Source organism: Podarcis muralis, chromosome 2, assembly GCF_964188315.1.
Source record: "Podarcis muralis chromosome 2, rPodMur119.hap1.1, whole genome shotgun sequence".
Lineage (NCBI taxonomy): Eukaryota > Metazoa > Chordata > Lepidosauria > Squamata > Lacertidae > Podarcis > Podarcis muralis.
In genome coordinates this window covers 112,073,368-112,093,112 of record NC_135656.1, presented here as the reverse complement: position 1 = coordinate 112,093,112, position 19,745 = coordinate 112,073,368, and the positions used below count along the sequence as shown (strand labels likewise).

The 19,745-nt window shown below is 46.1% G+C and overlaps 1 protein-coding gene across 1 annotated transcript; it reads right to left on the bottom strand.

Moving 5' to 3' along the window:
* Positions 1–1,576: 1,576 nt before the first annotated feature.
* Positions 1,577–15,366, bottom strand: AIF1 (allograft inflammatory factor 1). Its single transcript, XM_028719893.2, has 6 exons — positions 15,149–15,366; positions 12,113–12,174; positions 8,147–8,213; positions 4,984–5,025; positions 3,952–4,114; positions 1,577–1,912 (listed from the first exon to the last, which is right to left on the bottom strand). Exons 1-6 carry the CDS (start codon positions 15,159–15,161, stop codon positions 1,825–1,827), a joined length of 435 nt encoding a protein of 144 aa, XP_028575726.2. The 5' UTR covers positions 15,162–15,366; the 3' UTR covers positions 1,577–1,824.
* Positions 15,367–19,745: the final 4,379 nt, after the last annotated feature.

The following is a 19,745-nucleotide window of genomic DNA, read 5'->3' as shown; positions in this document are numbered from 1 at the left end:
AGGGAGTTCAACGGGCAGGTGTTGCAAAGGGAGTCTGGCAATTCGGCGTAATCCGTGCAATAGCGGGGCAGCTCCTGATCTGTGGAATTGGCTCCTTTCCCTCACTCCTTGCAAAGCAGAAAGTGGTTGTATTTATTTTAATAAGGGCGATTGGAGGTTTGAATTCCAGCAACGCGTTGCAAAAGCAAACCGACCAGAGTGGCAGTGATCCTGGATGTAATCTTAAACGGTGCTTAGGAGCTGGTTGAATATATATGGGTGTGCAGTTTTAAGTGTGCAAAACATTTCTTTTTTCACCAGGCCTTTGGTTCTTAATTATCTGTGGCCTCCTTGAGTGGGTGAGATGGTTTAATCCTGATTTTTTTTTTTTTTTTTAGGATTACATTTCATATTTCTCCTTACCACTTTGTTTTTCTTTTATGCTATCTATTATGTATGTATGTGTGTGTGTGTTTATATAATAATAATAATAATAATAATAATTTTATTATTTATACCCTGCCTATCTGGCTGAGTTTCCCAGCCACTCTGGGTGGCTCCCAATCAAGTGTTAAAATCAATACAGCATTAAATATTAAAAACTTCCCTGAACACGGCTGCCTTCAGATGTCTTTTAAAGATAGGATAGCTGCTTATTTCCTTCACATCTGAAAGGAGGTCATTCCAGAAGGCCCTCTGTCTGGTTCCCTGTAACCTCACTTCTCGCAGTGATGGAACTGCCAGAAGGCCCTTGGCGCTGGACCTCAGCGTCCGGGCAGAACGACGGGGGTGGAGACGCTCCTTCAGATATACTGGACCGAGGCCGTTTAGGGCTTTAAAGGTCAGCACCAACACTTTGAATTGTGCTCGGAAATGTATATTGTATGTTGCTTTGAGAGACCTTGGTTTTTTTTTAAAGAAAGTGACCAATCAGTTTAACAAATAAAATACACAAAAAGGCGAAAGATTTGAGAAGCCAGAGTAAAAAATAAAACAAAATGTTCCAGGGTTTTCAAGAGCAGATTTGGGGATAGCACAGGGTGCATGATGGGGGAGGAGAGGGTGGGGGGGTAATCAAATTGTGCACTAGTCCCATTATTTATCAGAATCCTTCCAGAAATATGCCTGGGGCTGATGGGAATTGGATATTTGGAGGGCACCCAATTGGCAAAGACTGGTGCACAGGATTGCAATTTTCAGCCTAGGGCTATACCCAAGGGTGAGAAAGCTGTTGGCCTTCACGAAGTCGCTGGATTGCAGTTCTTGGGGATGATGGGAAATGAAGTCCAACAAGACCTGGGAAAGTAGCACAGGAACATCAATTGTGCTATGCCAGGTATAGGCAAACTCCCGCCCTCCAGATGTTTGGGACTACAATACCCATCATCCCTGACCACTGGTCCTGTTAGCTAGGGATGATGGGAATTGTAGTCCCAAACATCTGGAGGGCCGGAGTTTGCCTATGCCTGTGCTATGCACACAGCGGGAATAAGCTTACTTCTGAGTAAACATGAACGAGACTACATTGCAAACACTATCATTATTGGCATTACGATCAGCAGTCGTTACTGAGGAATTTAGTATGTATATATATATATATATATATATATATTTTAATGGAGAGAGTAAAAAGTAGAACAACAAATACGACATTACAATGAAAATACCTTCTCCCCCACCCCACCACGCAATGAGGCAGAGTTCTGCCGTGGGAGGACTCCAGAAATACTATTTCAAACGAACCCCTTATTCTAGGACATTTTCCAAAAGAAAGGCTCTCCTGTTTACGAAGAGCTCCAGGAACAGCTTGGAGGCCGGAGCCAACCATGTAGTTAAAGGTATTTTTTAAGGAAGATCTGCAATTATTTTTTTGGGCGGGGGTCCGGCTGGCTTTTCATCCTTCTCTTTGGCTTTTTCTTCATACATCAGAATTCTGCAGAAATAAGAAGGAAATATGAATTCACAAGAGATGCCCCTTCTTAAATCAGACAAGTGGCCATTTAAGAAAATAAAACGAGCTCTGTTGGACCAGATAATCCCCCCGCCCAATCCATCAGGTGTGTCATGTAATGGAGGGGGGGTCACAACTGAACTCCACCTGAGGATAATAGAGTCTGAGGCCGGAAAACTGTTCTAGGATTGGGGGTTATTCTAGATTTCATCATTGGGGTCCACCCCTAGGCTGCTTTTCATATCTAATATGGGATTCTGCATATATAAGGACTGCTAAAGTGCTCAGGCCAGGCCCTTTAAGTTAACGGCTCAAGCTCACTGTTAAATTTTGGCTTGATTATGTTAACTTTGGGCCAAAGGGGGAACCACAGAGAGACTCAACAGCTGGAGTTTCCAGTGCGGGGAGCAAAAACAACTGTGACACCTTAAAAGACAAACCAAATTTATTATACCACAAGCTTTCATGAACTTTGTCAGACGCACAAAGTTAAATCTTAGATGACAGGTATTTAAAGGAGAACACTGGAAGGTGGAAGTTGAACCTTAACGAGATGCAAAAAAAATACAGTCAGCGATAATTAGAGCTTAAATGTATGTTGAAGAGACAGGCCTTTAAACCTTTTATAGCAGCAGGCTGCTGAGGTGGTTGTATTAACATCGGTAGTGGGGCAGAGTCATCACTTGTAAGTTAAATTGAGAGAAAGGGTTTTTTTTTTAGCATGTTGCATGTCTTAATTAGATTACCAACGCCAGGATATCTGCCTGCTTCTTGCAAATGGTTCTATAGGTGCATCTGATGAAGGGGGCATGAGTCTATGAAAGCTTACACCAAGTTATTAAGGTACCACAAGACTTTTTGGTTGTTTGAATAGCTGAAGTCGAGTTCACCAGGGAGCAGTGGCTGTGAAGGAGTTGGTAGTCTTGAACTAGGCTGGGAAGAGACACAGAGACTTGACTTGCTCTCTGTGCTGAATCCAAAGCTATACAGTGGTACTTCAGGTTAAGTACTTAATTCGTTCTGGAGGTCCATTCTTAACCTGAAACTGTTCTTAACCTGAAGCACCACTTTAGCTAATGGGGCCTCCAGCTGCCGCCACACGATTTCTGTTCTCATCCTGAAGGAAAGTTCTTAACCCGAGGTACTATTTCTGGGTTAGCGGAGTATGTAACCTGAAGCGTATGTAACCTGAGGTACCACTGTATAGCTCAGGGCCTCTCCTAGAAATCTAATGGGGGGAGCAAGATTTATTGGAGAGTTAACATTGTGAGCCCTTCCACTTTATGCTCAGTGTCCAATAGTGAAAGTAGAACATAGTCGTCATGTTTACTAAAATATCACACGTTAAAAACTTCCCTGAACAGGGCTGCCTTAAGATGTCTTCTGAGTGTCAGGTAGTTTATCGCTTTGACATCTGGTGGGAGGGCGTTCCACAGGGCGGGCGCCACTACCGAGAAGGCCCTCTGCCTGGTTCCCTGTAGCTTTGCTTCTCACAATGAGGGAACCGCCAGAAGGCCCTCGGCGCTGGACCTCAGTGTCTGGGCAGAACGATGGGGGTGAAGACGCTCCTTCAGGTATACTGGACCGAGGCCGTTTAGGGCTTTAAAGGTCAGCACCAACACTTTGAATTGTGCTCGGAAACGTACTGGGAGCCAATGTAGGTCTTTCAAGACCGGTGTTATATGGTCTCGGCGGCCGCCCCCAGTCACCAGTCTAGCTGCCGCATTCCGGATTAGTTATAGTTTCCAAGTCACCTTCAAAGGTAGCCCCACGTAGAGTGCATTGCAGTAGTCCAAGTGGGAGATAACCAGCTTGTTCTTGGTTTTGTTTTTATTGTGTAGTTTGTGTTTTTATATTGTGTTTTTTATGTGGCGAACTGCCCTGAGACCTCTAGGTATAGGACGGTATACAAATTTAATTTAATAATGATGATGACGATGGTGTAAGGAAATCAAACCCAAGTTTTGCGTGGGCAAAAATCTGATATCTTTGAGACCGGGCTGTGCGTTAATGGTACTTACATTTTAAGGATAGCTGATCGCTTGCCCAGCATCATACGGACAAAGTCCCGGTAGCAGATGGTTTCGCTCATACCTCCAGTCACCTCAGTGATCATCTTCTTTAGCTCCAGGTGGGTCTTGGCTGCGCCCAGTTTTTCTAGCATGCGCTTCAAGGCCATGATATCTTGGGGGAAGGGAGACAGCAAACCTGTATAGCTAAAGCCAATTTGAATCCCTCCCTCCCTCTCTTTCTTTTTTCTTTTCCTTCTTCTCCTGCAATGAGGCTACATTTTAATATTTTAATGTTCCATTATTTTAATGTTGTATTTTATTTTTGTTTTTAAGTTGTAATCATTCTTCTTGTTTTTATTATTGCTTGTAAGCCGCTCTGAGCCCGGCCTTGGCTGGGGAGGGCGGGGTATAAATAAATTATTATTATTATTATTATTATTATTATTATTATTATTATTATTAAGTGGACTGCCATAGAGTGCGCTAAAATAATAATATAACAATAATTTATTATTTATACCCCACCCATCTGGCTGGGTTTCCCCAGCCACTCTTCCAACAAAAGATTAAAAATACATTAAAACTGTTATGTACTGAGTTGAATAGGATCCAAAAGGCAGCAGTCTGATTGGTCCTAGAACAATAGGATTCAGAATGCAGCAGCCTGATTGGTCCTAGAACAATAGGCTCCAGAATGCAGCAGTCTGATTGGTCCACAGGAGCCACCCAATCCAGCTCCAGGTGGAAGTGAATCCGCGACCTGATTGGCCTACAGGAGAATCCCGGAATTAGCCAATCACGTGGGGCCCATTGTGTAAATAATGTATATAAAGCAGACATTCTGGGGGAACTTCCATTCCTCCTCACCACTATGATCTGAATAAAGAGCATGAAATCTACTCTCGACTCCGAGTATATTTCAAAAACATTAAAAATGCTGCAGATAAAGAAGATTAATGAACTAGGGAGCGGGAATGTCTGTGGTGCGGAAATTTGTGCATACGCAACTACGAAGCCATGCTATGAACACAATTCACCCACCTATATCTCCTTGTGCATTGAGATCAAAGTCCATGTATTTCTCTGAGTGGGGGAAAGAAAAAAACAAAACAAACAAGTTAACGTAAGTGCGCAATAGCCGCCTTGCTAAATTGGACTCAAAGTTTGTCCAAAGTTTGTTGACGACTCTTAACGACTGCAATAGGTCTTACAGGAAAAAGCAAGGGGTGAGAAGGTGAAAAATGGCTTTGTCATGTATAATGAGATAAGAATCCAATGTCTTTGTTCAGACCAGGTCTCTCCATGGTTTTAAGTTTGGTAATGAGTTGCAATTCAGCAGCTTCTCTTTTCCAGACATGACAAAGCCATTTTTCACCTTCTCACCCCTTGCTTTTTCCTGTAAGACCTATTGCAGTCGTTAAGAGTCGTCAACAGGCTCATCACAGCTACCTGCCAATCACCCATTCCCACCACCCTTCTGAGTAATACCCCTCCCCACCTTCTCACTATATAGAAGGATCTGGCAACTTCTGTTTCAGTGTATCTGAAGAAGTGTGCATGCACACGAAAGCTCATACCAAGAACTAACTTAGTTGGTCTTTAAGGTGCTACTGGAAGGAATTTTTTTGTTTTGACTATGGCAGACCAACACGGCTACCTATCTGTAACTGGATTTATTGTGATGGTTTGCTTTAAATTTCTGATTATTCTGTTGTCATACCTAGGGTTACAGATGCTTCAGGTTGCGTTTTTTCAGGTTACGGACCCGCTGAAACCCGGAAGTACCAGAACGGGTTACTTCCGGGTTTCAGGGGTTGCACATGTGCAGAAGCACTAAATGGATGGAACGGAACACAGTGCTATAGCCAGAACGGTCAGCTCTCAATTGGTTCTGTTCAGTGATTTCGCTCGGTGTTTCAGCTCAGTGATTCAGCTCAGCTCAGAGGGTGGCTGCATCTGGCTGTGCTCTGATGTCCATCAATCCCACCTTCATCGCCAGTGTTAAGTTATGGGTGAACATATCAGACGATGCAGCGATTCTTCAAACAGCTCTTGTTTATTCACAGGCCAGAACAGAACTGAACTGAAGGGTTCAGCCAGCCTGCTTATATGGAGCTCCACTACAACGCAACAGTAACCATTTTCTGTAACTATCCAATCACTGAACGTCACTTTCAATCCCTTATTTGCATATGTGGACCTGAGTGAAAACTATCTACAGTATCCCCCTGCTGGCCCAGGGTGAAAACTTCAGTACATAACACCAGGGAACTCTGGGAATTGTATCTCTGTGTGGAATTGGGGTGGTGGTGGTTCCCAAACAACTCTCGGCATCTTTAGCAAACTACCATTCCCAGAGTTCTTTGGGGCAAGCCATGACGGTTTAAAGCGGCGTGACATTGCTTTACATGTACGGTGCAGATGGAATCTGTTGTAAACAAAAATTGCCCTTCTCCCTTATGGGGTATCCAAGAGCCCATATGGAGTCCTTACATAGGTTCCCTATTGGTAGGAGAAGACAACAGAGGCCAACCAGAGAATATTGAGAAGCAAAGCAGCTAGTAAGCTTGTTCTTTATTGATCTGTTGCAACAGGGTGCTCCCATCACCCGCAGGAGAGGAGGAGGAAAATTCCTATCACTAAACCACATACAGTGGAACCTCGGTTTTCAAACGTAATCTGTTCCAGAAGACCGTTTGACTTCCGAAATGTTTGAAATTTGAAGGGCTGTCGCCAATTTCAGTGGGGGAGAAAAGAGGAACGCGCTTCGGAAGCCGTTTGAGTTCCGAAAAACATTCAAAAACCGGAATACTTCTGGGTTTTCGCATTCGGGAGCCGAAACACTCAGCAACGGAGCCGTTCGAGAACCGAGGTTTGACTGAAATGGAAGAAGGAAGTCTAAAAGCCCTTGCTGCCTCCATGGAAGGAAAGCTCAACACTGCCTTACAAGGCGCTGAACAGTTCATATGATTGAGACATTAATTTCTCCTCCGGCTACAGTGATGTAGCTCCTGCCAAAGTTCAGCCCTCCTGCCCCATCCAAAGGACTCCTCTGAGAGTGCTAGGGGCTTGTGCATGGGTAGGCAAACTAAGGCCTGGGGGCCAGATTCGGCCCAATTGCCTTCTAAATCCGGCCAGCGGATGGTCCGGGAATCAGCGTGTTTTTACATTAGTAGAATGTGTCCTTTTATTTAAAATGCATCCCCCCCATATAGTCTGCCCCCCCAAGGTCTGAGGGACAGTGGACCGGCCACCTGCTGAAAAAGTTTGCTGACCCCTGGGCTTGGGAATCAGCAAACAGGCCTGGGGTCTGCATTCTTTTTTATTTTCTTTTAAAATATATTTCTTAGTTTGGGCAGCTGGCTGGCAGCTGGCTGGTTACGAAACAAACAAGCAAAACCAGTTTGCCACCCAGATTTTGCATCATTATAAAATATTTTCTTTTGTTTACAAAAGTATGTGTGTTGTCTCTTTCTTCAGGTTGTGTTTTCTACGTATCAGTTACATTTGTTGTGAGACGTTGGGTGTTATATGCAGGAGGGGGAAAAAAGAAACCAAATGGGCATTGTGCAGTTTTGCATTTTGGGGGGGGGGGAAGGGGGGCGGGACTTGCTTAAATCATTCTGCCACCATGACTAGATGACCCCAGAGTTAAATGGGAGTTCGTTTATGTTGCCCTGATGCTGAATGTATTTACAGTGGTAACTAGGGTTAAGAACTTAATTCGTTCTGGAGGTCCGTTCTTAACCTGAAACTGTTCCTAACCTGAGGTACCACTTTAGCTAATGGGGCCTCCCGCTGCCGCTGTGCTATTTCCGTTCTCATTCTGAAGCAAAATTCTTAACCCAAAGTACTATTTTTGGGTTAGCAGAGTCTGTAACCTGAAGCATCTGTAACCTGAGGTACCACTGTACTTTGGAATAAGCACCATGTTGTCATAGAAAGGAATATTGGTTGGGTACATGTTCAGAATAGGCCCATTAATATTTGCAGACCTAAATTAGTCATGTCTATTATCATAAAATTGTAGCGTTGCAGGGTACCCCGATGGTCATCTAGTCCAACCCCTTGCCATGCAGAGGCTAGAATTAGATGCAGCTCAAAAGTATTTTTTTGTTATCCATTTCTGCAACAACATGGGGCTTATTCCCCCCCCTCCCACACCCCCTCCCGCAACCTCAAGTCCTCCATGGTTGGCACTCACTCTTAAATATTGCTAATTTGTCAGGTAGGTCTTCATCAGTGCTGTATTTGGGGTCATCCATAAATTCCTGTAGAAAGGCAGGGGAGAAATATTGATTAGGGTATGAACAGATCCAAGAAGGTCCATTCAAAAAGGTAAAAAAAGGACGCCTGGATGGTTAAGTCCAGTCAAAGGCGACTATGGGGTTGTGGCGCTCATCTTGCTTTTCTGGCTGAGGGAGCCGGTGTTTGTCCACAGACAGCTTTCTGGGTCATGTGGCCAGCATGACTAATCCGCTTCTGGCGCAATGGAACACTGACGGAAACCAGAAACGCCATTTACTTTCCCGCCAGAGTGGTACCTATTTATCTACTTGCACTGGCGTGCTTTCGAACTGCTAGGTTGGCAGGAGCTGGGACAGAGCAATGGGAGCTCACTCTGTTGCGGGGAATCGAACCGCCAACCTTCCGATTGACAAGCCCAAGAGGCCCAGTAGTTCAGACCACAGCGCCACTCGCTCCCAGTGCTACCTAGTGACTGAAGTAGGTAATGTCACGAGGCACACCAGCTGCCAGGGAAAAAGGGAGTCGCCCCTTCAAAAGAGCAGGAAACATCAAGCCAGCTGAAGGGTGGGGGATGAACCTTAGAGAGCCACTGCCAGTCAGTGCAGACCACCCTTTGTCAACCCCGGGTCCCCAGATGTTGTTGGCAATGTTAGAAATTCCTCAGGCGTGTTTTTGCAACTGGCTCAGGTACAGTTTGCGACCGTGCGGAAATTTCTGGGTGCCAGGTTTGCAACTGATTCCTCCTGGAAGACTGGCTTATTTAAGACTTTACTGCAGTGTAAGAGCTCAGCTTTGACTGTGTCGACCACAGCAAACTATGGCAAGTTCTTAAAGAAATGGGAGTGCCTGATCACCTCATCTGTCTCCTGAGAAATCTCTATGTGGGACAAGAAGCTACAGTTAGAACTGGATATGGAACAACTGATTGGTTCAAAATTGGGAAAGGAGTACGACAAGGCTGTATAATGTCTCCCTGCTTATTTAACTTATATGCAGAATTCATCATGCGAAAGGCTGGGCTGGATGAATCCCAAGGCGGAATTAAGATCACCGGAAGAAATATCAACAACCTCAGATATGCGGATGACACAACCTTGATGGCAAAAAGTGAGGAGGAATTAAAGAACCTTTTAATGAGGATGAAAGACGAGAGCGCAAAATATGGTCTGAAGCTCAACATCAAAAAAACAAAGATCAAGGCCACTGGGCTCATCACCTCCTGGCAAATAGAAGGGGAAGAGTGAGAGATTTTACTTTCTTGGGCTCCATGATCACTGCAGATGGTGACAGCAGCCACGAAATTAAAAGACGCCTGCTTCTTGGGAGAAAAGCAATGACAAACCTAGACAGCATCTTAAAAAGCAGAGGCATCACCTTGCCAACAAAGGTCCGTATAGTTAAAGCTATGGTTTTCCCAGTAGTGATGTATGGAAGTGAGAGCTGGACCATAAAGAAGGCTGATCGCCGAAGAATTGATGCTTTTGAATTATGTGCTGGAGGAGACTCTTGAGAGTCCCATGGACTGCAAGAAGATCAAACCTCTCCATTCTTAAGGAAATCAGCCCTGAGTGCTCATTGGAAGGACAGATCCTGAAGCTGAGACTCCAATACTTTGGCCAGCTCATGAGAAGAGAAGACTCCCTGGAAAAGACCCTGATGTTGGGAAAGATGGAGGGCATAAGGAGAAGGGGACGACAGAGGACAAGATGGTTGGACAGTGTTCTCGAAGCTACGAACATGAGTCTGACCAAACTGCGGGAGGCAGTGGAAGACAGGAGTGCCTGCCGTGCTCTGGTCCATGGGCTCACGAAGAGTCGGACACGACTAAACGACTCAACAACAACAAGAGCTCAGCTTCCTCCTGGATTTAGTTTTGCACACCAGGCATGCATGCTGTGAAGCTAATCCGTCCGTCAGCCTCACTCCTCCCCTCATGTTTCAGATGCCTGCTTATTTCAGATAATTTATCAGGAAACCTATTGTCTTTGTCCATGGAGTTTTCTTGGCAAGGATACTGGAGTGGCTTGCCGGTTCCTCCTCCAGGTGGATCACGTTTGGTCGAAACTCTCCACTATGACCTGTTCATCTTGTGTGCCCTGCTCGGTGTAGTTCATAGCTTCTCTGAGTTCTTCAAGCCCCTTCGCCACGGCAAGGCAGTGATCCATGAAGAATTGATGCTTTTGAATTATGGTGCTGGAGAAGACTCTTGAGAGTCCCATGGACTGCAAGAAAATCAAACGCATCCATTCTTAAGGAAATCAGCCCTGAGTGCTCACTGAAAGGACAGATCGTGAAGCTGAGGCTCCAGTACTTTGGCCACCTCATGAGAAGAGAAGACTCCCTGGAGAAGACACTGATGCTGGGAAAGATGGAGGGCACAAGGAGAAGGGGGCGACAGAGGACGAGATGGTTGGATAGTGTTTTCGAGGTTACCAGCATGAGTCTGACCAAACTGCGGGAAGTAGTGAAGGACAGAGGTGCCTGGCGTGCTCTGGTCCATGGGGTCACGAAGAGTCGGATACGACTAAACGACTAAACAACAACAACAAACAGGAAACCTGCCTTCTGTCAAGTCAGAGCGTTTGTCCACCTAGCTTAGCATTCTTGCACTGACTGGCAGCAGTGGCTGTCTAGGGCATCAGATGGGGATCTTTCTCAGTCTCACCTGATGCGCCAGGGCTGGAACCACACACCTTCCCCATGCAAAGCATGTATTCTGCCACTCAGCTTTCCCTTCCCCTCAACTTTAACGACTCCCTGTATGCCTTGCTTACTTGCTCATTCATCCTTTTAACTTATTTGAGAGGATGGGGAACCAAAAACCTTTTTTTAAAGCAGCTGTAAAACTGCTCTGGCTACTGGACTCTCTGCGGGTCCACATGCAAATTATGGTGACGTCACATGTACTAGCCAGTCAGTGCTATCCACAGTCGCCTTCTTCTACAAAGCTGTGGAACCATTTGTCAAAGAGCTTGACTCTGGGGTGGGGAATCTCAGGCCTGGACCCTGAATGCAACCTTCCAAGCCTCTTCATCTGGGCTCCAGTATTCTCCCCACACCACACCCCCTCTCCTAGTCCAAGCCCCTTTGCTGTCTCTGCCTTGCATCCTCATTGTGGGGTTTTTGTGTGTGGCTTGGCTGGAATGCATCCTTGGAATCTGATAATGTCTTGTCTGTTTGCCTGGATGGGAGAAATTGTATAAAGGTAACAATGACATTGGTTGCTCCACCATAGCTGTCAACTTACAGATTTGAAAATAAGGGACCAGCAGCCTCAAAAATAAGGGATCAGCAGTCAAAATAAAGGATTTTCCAAGCACAGGTATGTTCAACTCCTGAGCGCCTCCGAGCCAAAGGCAGAAAGCCCAGCCAGCAGCCAAACAAAGCCTCAAGCCTCAAGGAAAACCACCATCACTTCTCCGCTGGGAAGCGCTGAGCAAAGGCGAGTCCCCAGGCAATGCGGCCAATTTGATTGGCACAAGGCATACAAGCTTCACCCCCCAGTTGTTCTTAGACTTCTTATTGGGTGAGTAATGCAGCCAAGCAACACAGTTGGCGCCTCCCTCCTCCCTGGCTGGCAGGGAGGGAGGGAGGGAGAGGAGCTGCTTCCTTTGAAACCCGGGAAATTTAAGGGACATCATCAATAAGGGACAGCAGCTGGACACAGCGCTGGGATAAGGGACTGTCCCGCCAAATAAGGGACGGTTGACAGCTATGTGCTCCACCCACCTTTGCCTCTGGCCCTACCCACCACTTGCATCTGGCCCTGCAGAAGTTTGTTCAGAAGGGAATGTGGCCCCTGGCCTTAAACACCCCCCCACCCCTGCTGGAGAAGATAAGGCACGTGAAGGGCTGTGTGCAGCGAAGCAGCTTCCAGACTGGCTCGAGCCTCCTCACCCGCAGTGCTAAGAAACCGCCTTACCTTGTTGAGGGTGTCCAGGAATTCCTCCTGCTGGGCTTTTAACACTGCAAACGCTTTTCCTCCTAGGAGGCAGAGAAGAGGGTTAATGGTTGCCATTAATGTCCTGGTTTTCAGGTGTAAAAGTGGTGTTTGTGTGATATTGTTGAATCAGCAAAATGTCGGGGAAAACCCGGATGTATGGCAATGCGATGGGAAAAAAGCAGCGGAAAAGCTAAAATCACTATTTTGGGGGGAGTCCCCCCCAAAAAAAGCTCAATAATTTTTCTGAAACAGAAAAGTTTCCAGTGGACATCTCGAAGAGAACAGTGATGGCGCTGGCCTAATCTCGCTATGGCCGTTGAATGTCTCTGGGGTCTCCCAGTTTCTGCCATTTCCTCTTTCCGACACAATTTCCTGACTTGCATGTGTGCTGGTGGTTATGTGTTTCAATTTCTGTAGACTGCTTTGCTTTTGGTTCGCAGTGTCGTTTGGCTAACCAAAGAGGAACCTAGCCCAAATTTCCTGACTCGGTTTTTTTGTTCCCTGCCTTCCTCCAGTTGCAAAGGGGAAATGGAATAGGTAAACAGCAGCAGCAGCAGCAGCAGCTACCAAATTGAGGCATCACAGCTGTGGTGGGGAAAGTGAGGGGGGGACATTTACAAAGCTGGGGGATGGGAGCACCAGTTTAGGGTACACTCTAAGGTAGGGGTAGCTCATGTGAGGACTCCAAATCCCATCCCCCCCAATCACCGGCCATGCTGATGATGGAACTTCCCTCCCACAGTTTTTTCTTTAGTCACACCAACTCCAGACATTTAAAGCATACAGTGGTACCTCGGGTTAAGTACTTAATTCATTCCGGAGGTCCATATTTAACCTGAAACTGTTCTTAACCTGAAGCACCACTTTAGCTAATGGGGCCTCCTGCTGCTGCCACGCCACCGGAGCACGATTTCTGTTCTCATCCTGAGGCAAAGTTCTTAACCTGAAGCACTATTTCTGGGTTAGCGGAGTCTGTAACCTGAAGCGTATGTAACCCGAGGTACGACTGTAAGTTTTTATGCAGAGGTTGTCATGGGTGATGCAGCAGAGATGAGAAAGTGTTTGGATTTGATACCCCGCTTTATTCACTACCCTAATGAGTCTTAAAGCGGCTAACAACCTCCTTTCCCTTCCTCCCCCACAACAAACACTCTGTGAGGTGAGTGAGGCTGTGAGACTTCAGAGAAGTGTGACTAGCCCAAGGCAGCTGCATGTGGAGGAGCGGGGAATCGAACCCGGTTCACCAGATTACGAGTCCACCGCTCTTAACCACTACACCACACTGGCTCCCTCACAACCCACTTCCTTCCGATTAGAAAAGGGAAGCTGTGGATGAGCAGAGGTGTGTGCAGTTCGGGCAGCCCTTGCGCATGCGCAGATGACAACACATGCACAAGTGACAGCTTCAGTGCGTTGGAGTTCCAAGTATGGAAACATGAGGCAATGGGGACCGGGGGAAAACTTCCCCTCTGCACAGCAACGTAAGTATCAGGGAGGGGGAGAATTCAGATCAGGAAAATGGCATGTTGGCAAGGTTTAAGTCAACCCCCACCCCCAGTTGCTAGGACCAGATTTAGGTTCCCACCTCAACTGCATTTGCCCTTGAAAAATTAAATACTGGAGATCTGATTGTGACCATCTTGTCTAGTGCCAAGGAAAAAGAAAGTGTGAACAACTCTTAAAAATACTCCTTGACTGTCTTTCAGGGAGTGAATCCAGATTAAAACCAGTGGAAGATTTAAGGAGCCAATTCACAAACCTGTTACAGTATCATCAATTACATGATATGTTTAAACTAGATAAGAAAAATGGGTTTCCGGACCAAATCTGAATGAGATTTATTACAGAATAAGGATAAACTATATTGTCTGAAATGTATAAATTGTAAAGACAGGACGAGCTGGTAAAAGCTTCAATGATACACTGGGCAATGGACATAGGGCATAATATAGCTCTAAACCTTTGGAAGAATGATTTGAAATTTACTGCATGCTACTGCATGCTGGAAGAAAATTACATGAAAATTACATGAAAATGATTCATAGATGGTATTTAACCCTGAGCAGACTGGCTAAGAAATATAAAATAGAATCAGATTTGTGTTGGAAATGTAAAGAAATGGAGGTGACTTTTTTTTCCATATGTGGTGGGCGGGTAAAAAGGTTAAAGGAAATGATTTATAATGAGATTAAAAAAATGCTTCAGACAACTTTCCCCAAAAGACCAGAGGCATTTTTGCTAGGAATCGTTCAGACAGAGGCTCCCAGGTCCCAGAAAAACCTATTTTTGTATGCAACAGCGAAGGCCCAAGTTTTGTTAACCCAAAAGATATTTATATTCCTCCATGGATGTACCCAGTTCTCTCTCACGTCTCCCCCAGTTTTATTTTCACCACAGCTCTGTGAGGACGCAGGTGGTATTAGTCTGTCTCCCGTAGTTTCCCAGCGTGGTAGGGTAGGCCGGACTTTGCCAACCTGGTGCCCTCATGACGTTTTGGACCACAACTCACTTCAGCCAGCTTAGCCAACGGTCAGGGGACGATAGGAGTCGTAGTACAAAGTCTGGAGGGCACCAGGTTGACGAAGGCTGTGTGCACACCATGCGCCTAAAGCACATTCCCACCCCCTCCAAAGGATCCTGGGAACTGTAGCTCCGCGAAAGGTCAACTATAGTTCCCAGGATTCTTTGGGAGGGGTGGGAAAGTGCTTTAAAGGTATGATGCAGCTGCAGGTTGGGCAACCCAGCTGCAATCTCCTTCGCAGGCTGCTGCCCCGCTCCTTCTCCCTGACCGTATTTCCAGATTCCCTCTTGCCCTGCCTTGGGTGCCTCTGCTGGTTATATGCTCCTCTCTGCTTTATGGTCGCTAACATTTCCTGCATCCAAACCTCTCTCTTTCCATAATAGTCTCCACCTTTGGATACACCACAAGCCTCCCATCTTCCTGCACCCCGGACAGTTACGATCTCTTTCCCAGTGCCCTTTCCGGACTGAGACGGTTTCCTCAGCAGCCGATACCTTGGGGGTCCATGGCTTTGCCTTTTCCTCAGAGGGTTCCCCTCGACAACGTCTCTGCTGAACTGATGTCTCGCCTCCTCAGCTGCTCCCTCCTGCTCCTTCTCTGTGTGCCTATAGATATTTCAGTCTGTAATATATATGGGGAGGCGACTTCCTTTTTTGCTCTGAGAAACCACACAGCTCATTGACACTCGCACAGACCATGTGGAGAAGGAGAGAGGAAAGGTTTTCTGAGAGGGCTTGCGCTGCAAAGTGGGAGGCCTGAGAGAGAGAGAGAGAGAGGAAGTTGCAGGCTGCCCTTCAGCAAAAGGAAGTTGGGGGCTGAAACACAGTGGGGGTTGGTCCTCGGGCGCCGCGTTGTCGACCTTTGCTGCCATGGGTCTTCGGCTGCTTGCCGTTTTGAGTTGCACGCCTGACAGTTCGCACCTTTTGTGTCTCGCTGGTGCGGCTAGAGGTTGTCAGCGTGGTTCCCATGGGTGCAGTGGCACCCTCTGCCCCCCCCCATCCGCTTCCTTGGCCACAAACCGGGGCCGCCTTTACCTCCCTTGAAAAGGACACGCAGCTGGCAGATTAAGTTGGAAGAGTGATGCCCTTTCCCACGCCTTCTTTCAGCTCTGTGTGCTTTTTTTGTGTGGCTCAGGTTAGTTGTAAACAAAAAATTGCCCTTTTCCCTTATGGGGTATCCAAGAGCCCATATAGAGTCCTTACATAGGTTCCCTATTGGTAGGAGAAAATAACAGAGGCCAACCAGAGAATATTGAGAAGCAAAGCAGCTAGTAAGCCTGATCTTTATTGATCTGTTGCAACAGGGTCCTCAACTCGCCACACAAAGGAGGGAGGAATAACCCAGAACAATGGCGCACAAGGCCTTATAAAGACTTTTGAAACTGCCACCCTGTAGATCAAGACCACCCCCAGAAACATCATACATACATCACAGAAGGGGTGTAACCTAAGACCACCCCCCAGATACATCACACCTACATCACAGAAAAGGCGGTCTAAAACAGAAATTTGAATGTTGTTTTTCTCCTGTCATTGTTTATCTCCTGTCTGGCAGGTTACTTGATTGGATTGCCTGGGGAGCCTGGCCAGTCTTTTGTAATGGAAGCTGTAGGCTGGCTCCCTCGTCCAGTAAAGCGAGATGAGCGGCGCAACCCCAGAGTTGTCTGCGACTGGACCTAATGGTCAGGGGCCCCTTTACCTTTCTAATGAAACATTATTGTGAAATGTTTTTAATTATTTTATTTTACTTTGGTTGCAAATTGCACTGGCTCTCCCTTTTAGTGGGAAGCAATATTTAAAATTTAATAAACATAGTGTAGTCAACACCATCAACTCCAGTCAACATGAAAAGAAACTTTAAAAAAGATTATGAATATTTGAGGCTGCAGTCGCTGGAGGCTTTCCTGAACGGTTGAGAAGCACCAGTGTGTGCTGTTCACCAGACCTCTGCATCCTCTCAAGCGTAGCTCACCAGCCCTGTGTTTGGGGCCTACCAAGTGATTCGAAGAGAGGGGAAGAAACAGGGAGAAATTTAAATTACCTAATTAGCAGTCCCCGAAGCAACAGAAAACTCAAATGGGGCTCTTTTTGAAGTTCACACTTCCCCAAATTTTGTGATGCACTTCTCCTACCAAATAACATGCACAAAATTCCAAACTAGTTACAGGAAGGTAGCCGTGTTGGCCTGCTGTGGTTGAAACAAACAAACAAACAAAATTCCTTCCAGTAGCACCTTAGAGACCAACAAAGTTAGTTAGCTCATACAAATAACTCACTTAGTTGGTCTCTAAGGTGCTACTGGAAAAAATTCCAAACATCAAACATTCGGAAAATGTGTGTTAAAATGCATATATTTGTGGGGAAATGCGTTCTATTAGGGACGGCTAGCTTGAGCTATGGTTTTCCCAGTAGTGATGTATGGAAATGAGAGCTGGACCATAAAGAAGGCTGATCGCCAAAAATTGATGCTTTTGAATTATGGTGCTGGAGGAGACTCTTGAGAGTCCCATGGACTGCAAGGAGATCCAACCTCTCCATTCTTCAGGAAATCAGCCCTGAGTGCTCACTGCAAGGACAGATCGTGAAGCTGAGGCTCCAATACTTTGGCCACCTCCTGAGAAGAGAAGACTCCCTGGAAAAGATCCTGATGTTGGGAAAGATGGAGGGCACAAGGAGAAGGGGACGACAGAGGACGAGATGGTTGGATAGTGTTCTTGAAGCTACCAGCATGAGTTTGACCAAACTGTGGGAGGCAGTGGAAGACAGGAGTGCCTGACGTGCTCTGCTCCATGGGGTCACAAAGAGTCGGACACGACTAAATGACTACACAACAACAGCATGAGGCAAAACTGCTTTCAAAAGACTGCCTATTAGGAAATGCGCAGATTAAAATGCTGACTTGCAGACTCATCAGGAAATGAGAAATGAACTGAAAATGAGAAATGAGAAGCATGAAAATGAGAAGCAAAATTTACGTTCCTGGGGTTGCGACCATGTTTGGCAGGTCATCTGCAGGACTTGATCTCCTTCCGCAGGGCCTGTAAGACAGAGCTATTCCACCTGGCCTTCAATTTGAACTAGCTTGATCCTCTATTCCCTTTTCCCTTTCCTCTTCTATGAAGAAACCCTTTCTGTGACCCCACATTTAAATTCTTCCCTGGTCTCCTTGCTGGCCCTAGTAGGACCAACTTGGCCAGTTAGCCCTGGTGATCATTTGATGTCTATTGACTGGGTACCCCGCCCCCAAATGACCCCTGAATTTTTGAATTTTATTGATATTGATGCTGCATTTTATGTTGTATTCTATGCTGTTTTATGCTGTTTTTAAGTTGCATTTTAATCAATGTTTTATATTTGCTGTTAGCTGCCCTGAGCCCGCTTTTTAAACCGGGAAGGGCGGGGTGTAAATAAAAATTTATTATTATTATCTGTGATTTTCAAAAAGTTGGTTGGTCTTCAATAAGAGCTGTATTTCCCAACATGGAGATGCGGTTCTGAGGTAAACAACAACAACTCTACCTGCTAAACTGAAAGTAGCAGCCTTAGTAATAACCCTCACAGTCAGGAAAAGTGAATTTCATCCTATTTTAACCACAGCCTGCATCAGGTTTACTACTGTTGAAATAAACAGACCTGTCTTAACCATGTTCATTAATTTTTGTGGGTCTTCTCCGAGTAAAACTTAGTTGAATACTACCCAATCTTTTCAGAATAACCCCCAAGCCTTAGGAGAGAAAACCAACCACATTAAATACGTGATAATTTTCTGCAATGGTACCCAAAAGCCCCCTCCTGCTTGACTGAGATTTCCCCAGTCTGCCAATTTCATGGTGTGCTGTTGCCAGTGGCGTAGCGTGGGGGGTGCAGGGGGGGCCGGCCGCACCGGGCGCAACATCTGGGGTTAGGGCAAATCCACAGGTTAGGGGGCGCAAATCCACGGGTTAGGGGGCGCAAATCCACGGGTTAGGGGGCGCAAATTACTTGCCTTGCCCCGGGTGCTGACAACCCATGCTACGCCACTGGCTGTTGCTGACCTGAACAGCGCAGCTTCTTTATGTAAAGTATATTCTGGTGAATCATTAAACATGGAAAAGCCCCATAATGTTTGGTCTGGTTGAATTACGGGTTGTCTCATCACAATCCTGGTTTTGCATGAAGTCAGGGCGGTGTAGCAGAGAAGGGCTTATCGGCACTTATTTTCCTCTGCTCTTTCCAGGCATGGCCCATGATTTAAAGCTCCATGTCCAAGTGCCTCGGCCTTTTCTCTGGCGCTCTCCTCACGGAAACCCGTTCTTTAAAGCTCCCGAAAACCCATTCCTTAAAGCTCAATTTGAGCAAACGTCAATCCACGGAAAACCCGAACTGACATTTGCTCTGATTCAGCTTTAAAGAGTGGGTTTTTGTGGGGAAAGATTGCCTGGAAAGAGTGGAGCAAAAGGTAAGGGTGGATAAGCCCCTAAAGTAAAGGCAGATTGTGGCCGTGGGAGCAAAAAAGGTGAGACTCTGAGAGGGGAAAAATGGTGGTTTAAAGCAATGGCAGAAGTTTGAATAAAGCAGTGATGGAGGGGAACTGAGAGGAAAATCCACGGTTTTAAACAACAGCAGAGATTTAAGAAAACTACTACAGTGGTACCTCGAGTTAAGAACTTAATTCGTTCCGGAGGTCCGTTCTTAACCTGAAACTGTTCTTAACCTGAAACACCACTTTAGCTAATGGGGCCTCCCGTTGCTGCCACGCCGCTGCCATGCGATTTCTGTTCTCATCCTGAAGCAAAGTTCTTAACCCGAGGTACTATTTCTGGGTTAGCGGAGTCTGTAACCTGAAGCATCTGTAACCTGAAGTGTCTGTAACCCGAGGTACCACTGTACAGTCAAATCGCGCATCCCAAATGCCTCAGTTTTGGAACATTTCAGTTCCCGAATGCCGAAAACCCGAAAATAAATGCTCTGATTTTTGAACGCTTTTTGAAAGCTGAACATCGGACACTGCTTCTGCTCGAGTGCAGGAAGCTCCTGTGGCCAATTGGAAGCCACGTCTTGGTTGTCGAACATTTTGGAAGCTGAACGGATTATGTTTGACAACCAAGGTTTG